Source organism: Myotis davidii, unplaced genomic scaffold (genome assembly GCF_000327345.1).
Source record: "Myotis davidii unplaced genomic scaffold, ASM32734v1 scaffold189, whole genome shotgun sequence".
Classification (NCBI taxonomy): Eukaryota; Metazoa; Chordata; class Mammalia; order Chiroptera; family Vespertilionidae; genus Myotis; species Myotis davidii.
The window spans coordinates 4,064,127-4,070,672 of record NW_006383017.1 but is presented as its reverse complement, the minus strand read 5'-3'; the positions used below and the strand labels follow the sequence as shown (position 1 = coordinate 4,070,672).

At 47.3% G+C, this 6,546-nt stretch overlaps 1 protein-coding gene across 1 annotated transcript in view; it reads left to right on the top strand.

Annotated features, from left to right (window-relative positions):
* CADPS (Ca2+ dependent secretion activator) overlaps positions 1 to 6,546 on the top strand; it is a 346,095-nt gene that overhangs the window by 168,310 nt on the left and 171,239 nt on the right. The window contains exon 7 of the mRNA XM_006779138.2: positions 2,274 to 2,413. Within this exon, the coding sequence (XP_006779201.1) occupies positions 2,274 to 2,413 (140 nt within the window). The remainder of the gene's footprint in view (positions 1 to 2,273; positions 2,414 to 6,546) is intronic.

Genomic DNA, 6,546 nt, shown 5'->3' with positions numbered 1-6,546 from the left:
CACCCTCCCACCCCCCGGCCCTGGTGGCACCTTGTCTCGTTTACATCCAGCGTCCTCCAGCAAGTCCAAGGCCACTGGTGCCAGTGACGTGAACTTACACATTTGATGATTGAATCTTAGCTAAATTAACCCTAAATTAACAGAATGATCAAATGCCCAAAGAGATTCCCACAGAGGAGCTCTGATGGAAGGTAGTCCTAATATTCAAGCCTGGCAAGCAGCATGAAAACGGCGGCCTGCCCCCAGGCCTGCTCGCAGAGTTCCGTCACCACCCGAGACTAAGCGGCCGGTGATCACACAGGATCATGCCGGTCAGGACTATGGGAAATGCAGACACACATCCCGTACCCTTAACGATCAGCCTTGCCCTGACCATATACAGCAAGTGAGGCTAATCATAGAACACAGCCACCGCCATGCGCAAGACACTTGGACTATAGAGTTTTGTCTTTAGCCCATCTTTTAAGACGTCTGTATTTATGTATGTTCTATGATATATGTAATTAATGTTAACACAAAGTAGACATATAAATGTGAAATATATATATGGGTATATATTTTTACTGATATTTATATATCAGCGTATCAAATTTTCTCGTTTTGTTTTGTGTGTTTTGTTTGTTTGTTTTTAATAAACAAATTGGTTTTAATAAATAAATTGGTTTGTGGCAAGCCTGAGCTATTCTATCAGCACAGTTTTTCCAAAGGCTCAGATGATGATTAGCATTTTTTTTTTAGCAAAAAAGTACTTTTAGACATAATGCTGCTATACATTTAATAGACTGCAGTATAGTGTGAACATAGCTTTTAGATACACAGAGAAACCAAAATCTTTGTGTGACCCACTTTTTTGAGATTCTTGCTGTATTGCGGTGGCCTAGACCTGAACCCGCCATATCTCTGAGGCGGCCTGTGTTCATGTTGACATATTTTATATTGATAGTGATACAGTTACAGACATGGGGCCAATTGCTAAAAAAATCTTACTGAGGTAGGGCATGGTCAAAAACACGTTGGCAGCCTGTGGTCTGAAATATGGGGGTTTCTTTTATTTCAATCATAAGACATTGAGAAGACTCTAATTTTGTCTTTGGCAAAAATATGCAAATTTCCCTTCATCAGAGAGAGGGAATTTAATGGAAAAAGAAAAAGAAAAAGAAGAAGAAGGGTCAGGCTTGGAGTCAGAGGGTGAAAAATCAACACAGCGTGGCCTGTGAAAGGGGGGATGGTACTTTTCTGCCTTGGCCTATCCTCCTCCAGCCCAGGCTGAGCTCGCATGACAGCGGGGCAGCCTCTGGGGGCCCCTCCCAGCCCCTCTAGAGGTGACAGGAGCCCAGGAGAGGGGCCGGCCTGCCCACTCCTGGAGAAAATGGCTTTGAAAGCAAAGCCAAAGCAGCCAGGCCAGGCTGCCAGCGCAGAGGCAGAGCTCAGCCAGCCCAGCTTCTGTTGTCCTGTGTTTAGTTCCCGTCCGGGTTCAGGGGATCTTCCAAATTCCGCTCCTCCCGGTGCACGCTCCCCCGGCCCCACGTGGCTCCTGGGAACTGTTCATCTCCCTGCAGAAGGGGTCACTGAGCTTCACTCACAGCCAGAGACAGGGAGACCTGAGGCACAAGGCCCACAGGCGCGCCATCCCCGAAGCCACTGCGGGGTCTGTCCCGGAGCCCACCCTTCCTCAGGGCAGAGGGGCCTCCTGTGATGAGATGGAAGTGCCGCTGAAGTTGGTTGAGATGTGTAACTGGCAGCAGGTCCCTTTCCTCTCTAAAGGGCACATTTCCCATCCCCCACCTTCCCTGCAGCCTCTGAGGGCTTCTCCTGCTGCGATGCTGGGAGGGATCCCAAAGGATGAGGAAGAGTGGGCGAGCAGTGCCCTGTGAGATGTGAGGTGTTTCTTCCCTCCACACCCGTCCTCTCTGGGAAGGGGATGATGGGCGGAGGACACTGTTGCTGCGGTGCTTCTGAGCTTTGGGAAAGTGCGAGAGCAAGATCACAGACACCACAATCCTTACTTTTAGAGAATTCGCAGGGAGTGGGAAGGGAGCAGAGAACAGCATTTCCGTCCTCGGGCCAGGCCGGGCCGGGTGGCAGGAGGCAGCGGGTTGGGAGGCAAAGCCTTGCTTCTGAGTCCGATGGCCAGGACCCGCTTCACATGACTGCCTCCCTTGGGCGATGGGACCTGCGCAAGACACGCCTTCTCCGCAGCAGTTTCTCATCCCCACAACGTGCCCGTACAGCGCTGGTTTCCCGGCTGAGACGGCTGTGCTTTCTCCCTACAGGTCATCCTCCATCCCACCCCGAACAGCCCCAAGCAGTCAGAGTGGCACAAAATGACGGTCTCCAAAAACTGCCCCGATCAGGACCTCAAAATCAAACTTGCTGTCCGAATGGATAAGCCTCAGAACATGAAGCATTCGGGGTAAGTGCTCCTTGTCGGAGGGGCAATTTTGGACACGCTTCTATTTATTTCTTAACATGTTTTCTAAATAAAAAAAAAACTGATCCTCAGAGAACCACATGGAAAGAAATACAAAAGATGCATGCGAGGTTATTAAAATACTCTCATATTTACAGTTGTCCGCAGTCTGCATGGAGGATTGGGCCCAGGACCCCCCAGGATGCAATGGCGTAGGATTTGTATGTAGCCGAGGCACATCCTCACATAAACTTTAAGTTGTTTCCAGATTACTTATCATTTCTCATACAATGTCAGTGCTATGTAAACAGTTGTTATACTATATTGTTCAAGGAATAATGACAAGAAAAAGGGTCTATACAGGTTCGGTACAGACTCAGCCATCTAGGCCTGATGACATAGTAGACACTGGCCACAACCTACCATTTTTAGAATAATTTTGATCATAGTTGGTTGGATCACAGGACACGGAACCCATGAATGCAAAGGGCCGGCTGTGCCATAAGCTTCCTCCATTCTTAGGATCGCCGCCCTGTGTTTGCCTCGGTGCTAACTGTGGAGATAGAACCATTTCCTTCTCCTCTGGGCCAGGATCCCCAGGACAGCAACTGCCTTCCTAGAAGCATGCTGGGTGATTCCGGCCTCAGAGGTTTCACTGGCTTAGTCTACCTTGTCCCAGGCATCCTGATTTCTCTGACTGTCACTCCCTCCCTTGCACCTTCGGTAACAACCACATACAGGAGGTGTGAGCGGTTGTCCTTGGCGACCTTCAAACAATCAGCTCATATGGAGTCAGCTTTTCCTCCTTCTTATATTCCTGGCATATATTCCAAACTGTTGAATGGGAATTCTCCCGCATCTCTCTCCTCTTCAAGGTACACACCCGGGTTTCAAGCAAACGGTTGGAGAATTTTGTGGGGTTTCTGTAGCGCAGGGAGAAGTCAGCATCTTTAGCAAAACCCTGGCTCACAGCGGGAGACAGAGAGAGAAAAGTGAGGAGGGGAGGGCAGACCAAAGAGACAGGCCAAAAATATGAATGAATATCTGTCCTCAAAACTGCTCTTTAAAATCTTCCTTAAAGGGATCAGTAGCTCAATCCACATTCCTGGCTGTGGAAGCCTCATACCAGGAGTTTCACAAATACTCCCTCATGTCATCCCCAGAGCAAATACTTGGCATAGGTATTATTTTTCCCATTGGACAAGTTCCCACATTTTTTTTCCTTGACTCTGTTGGAAATTGAACTAACTGATCTGGATTCAGGAACTTTTCTGTTGATTTATTTGTAAAATTATTAACATATTTCAGGTACCTTGATCCTATAGATGAAAGCTATTCCATAGCTATTTAATATCACTAGACTGCCATTTAAAGATTACCCCTGCCGGGACATATACCAGGAGGGCCTAGAATAGTCCTGAAAAGTGAACAGTGGGCACCTGGATACAGCACCATCAGAGCCAGCGTGGCATGAACCAGGGGAGTAACCTTAGTTGCACAAGGGAGGATTCAGGAAAATGGAAATATTATGAACTACTTTTTTTTTCATTTAAACTTAAAATTACTTTACTGAGCCCCATTGTGTGGGGGAGAGTGAAAGAAACTTTGAAGCAGTGTCGCTGCTTAGAGGGTTAGAGAGAGGAGTTTTTAAGAAGCCTGGCTGAGGTCATGAGTTGTATCCACTTCGCTGTGTATTGAAACATAAAAGGAAACTCAGAATTACCCCTGGTTGGTGGGCTGTGGTTCGTTGAATGAGCCCCTGGCCCGTTCAGAACAACCTTTCTTTATTGAATAGAAAAATGTCAGTGAGAACATCATCACTGCCTTTTGGCCTTAAGACATTGGTACCTGGGCATATTTGAGACTTAGCAACTCCTCAGTGGCTTTCGAATTATTATCTTCTACATCCACGTAGTGTTTTAAGTTCAGAAAATGCGTTCACTTACATGATCTCATTTCATCCCTGAAACAGCCTCACAAGGATTAGGTATTATTATCCCCCCATCTTAATAAATGGCCTCTTCCTTCACCCAGTTGCTCAGACTAAGATCCTTGGAGTCATCTTGGTCTCTCTTTCTCTCTCACCCCTCGTCTCATCCATCATCCAATTCTCCTCACTCCACCTTCATAATAAAGCCAGAGCTCAGCCTCTCATCCCCACCTCCACCTCTCCACTAGAATCCAAGCCTCCAGTACTTCTCCCCTCACTGTTGCACTTGCCTCATATGCAGTCTCCCCGGTGTCCTTGCCTCCCTGTAGTCCATGTAGAATAATTCTTTGTAAAACACAAGTCAGATCCCCTCACTCAAATTCTGGAGAAACCCCCACTGATTCCCTACCTCATTCAGAGTAAAAGTCAATGCTGTTACCATGGCTACGGGCCCTGTCTGATGAGGATTTCATTACCTCTCTGACCTTGATCACTGCTCCAAACATACTGGCCTCCTTGCTCTTCCCAAAGATTCCAAGTGGACCCCCACCGCAGGGCCCTTGTCCCCATGTTTCCTCTGCTTTGAATGCTCCTTCGCCCCCACGCAGATGTCCGCATGGCTCACCTAGGTTTCTGCATGTCTCCGCACCTTATCAGAATGCCTTTCCGGGCCCACCTGTGCCCCCCTCTCTTTCTTACCTTGCTTTATTTTTACTAGAGACTTATCATCATCATCATCTCACATTTCATAACTTCCTTTATTCGTTTGTTGTCTGTCTTCCCCACTAGACTGTGAGCTCCTTATCATTGGGGACATTTGTCTTCTTTGTTCAAGGAAGCAACTACAGAGCCTGACATGAAGTAAAAGTCCAATAAATTATTTGTTGCATAAATAAGTGAATGAATGAGCCCCTGTTTTACAATTAAGAAAACTGAGGCTCAGAATCCACATTTTACAAATAAGGAAAAGACTTGCCCAAGTCAGAGTAAGCCTCAGAGTCAGGTCTAGAATAGTTTCAGTTCAACCTTAACTACAAACCCGAAACAAACTCAATGAACCACGGTCCATCAATCTGGAGTAATTCACAACAATTCCGATTTTCCTTTTAGGTTTTAACAAATCCTTTTTAAAAAAATATTTTTTATTTATTGATTTTGGAGAGGAAGGAAGAGAGAGATAGAAACATCAATGATGAGAAAGAATCATTGATCGGCTGCCTCCTGCATGCCCCCCATCGGGGATCAAGCCTGCAACCCAGGATGTGCCTTGACTGGGAATCTAACCACAACCTCCTGATTCATGGGTCAAGGCTCAACCACTGAGCAACACCAGCCAGGCTGTAGCTCTGCCTTTTAATGAGAATATTTATTTAGCCCATTTATATTTAATACTAGAGGCCCAGTGCACAGATTCATACACCAGTGGGGTCCCTTGGCCTGGCCTGCACCCTCTCGCAATCCAGGACCCCTTGGGGGATGTTGGAGAGCTGGTTTTGGCCCGATCCCCACAGGCCAGGCCAAGGGACCCCACTAGTGCACAAATCTGTGCACCAGGCTTCTAGTATGCATATAAGATCTTTGGTTAGTATCTTCCCACCCTCCCTCCTCCCCCCTTCCCTATGAGATTCATCAATCTGTTCCATGTTTCTATGCCTGTGCATTGAGTGTCTGCCCCCTGGTGATCATTGCACATCATAGCTACCGGCCAGTTGGTCAGTCTGCTGGTCACTTAGGCTTTTATATATATAGATAATTATTGAAATGGTTAGGTTTAAATTACATTGCTGTTTGTCATCTTGCTAGTTGTTTTTTGTTTGTTCTATCTGCTCTGTTTCCTTTTTCCCCTTTTCTTCCTTCTTTTGAATTAATTGAATGCCTTTATTATTCCATTTTATCTTCTTTATTATATTAGTACTAGAGGCCCGGTGCACAAAAATTTGTGCACTCGGGGGGAAGAGGGGGTCCCTCAGCCGGTCTGTGCCCTCTCGCAGTCTGGGACCCCTCGAAGTTAATGCCCTGCTGGCTTAGGCCTGCTCCCAGGTGGCAGAGGGCAGGCCCAATCCCTAGGTGCAGCCCCTGTTCGGGCTCAGAGCAGGGCCGAATGGGGAGTTGGGGCGCCGTCCCCTGTCATGCACAGAGCAGGGCGGATCGGGAGGTTGCGATGCCACCCCCAGTCACACTCAGGGTAGGGCCGATTGGGGGATTG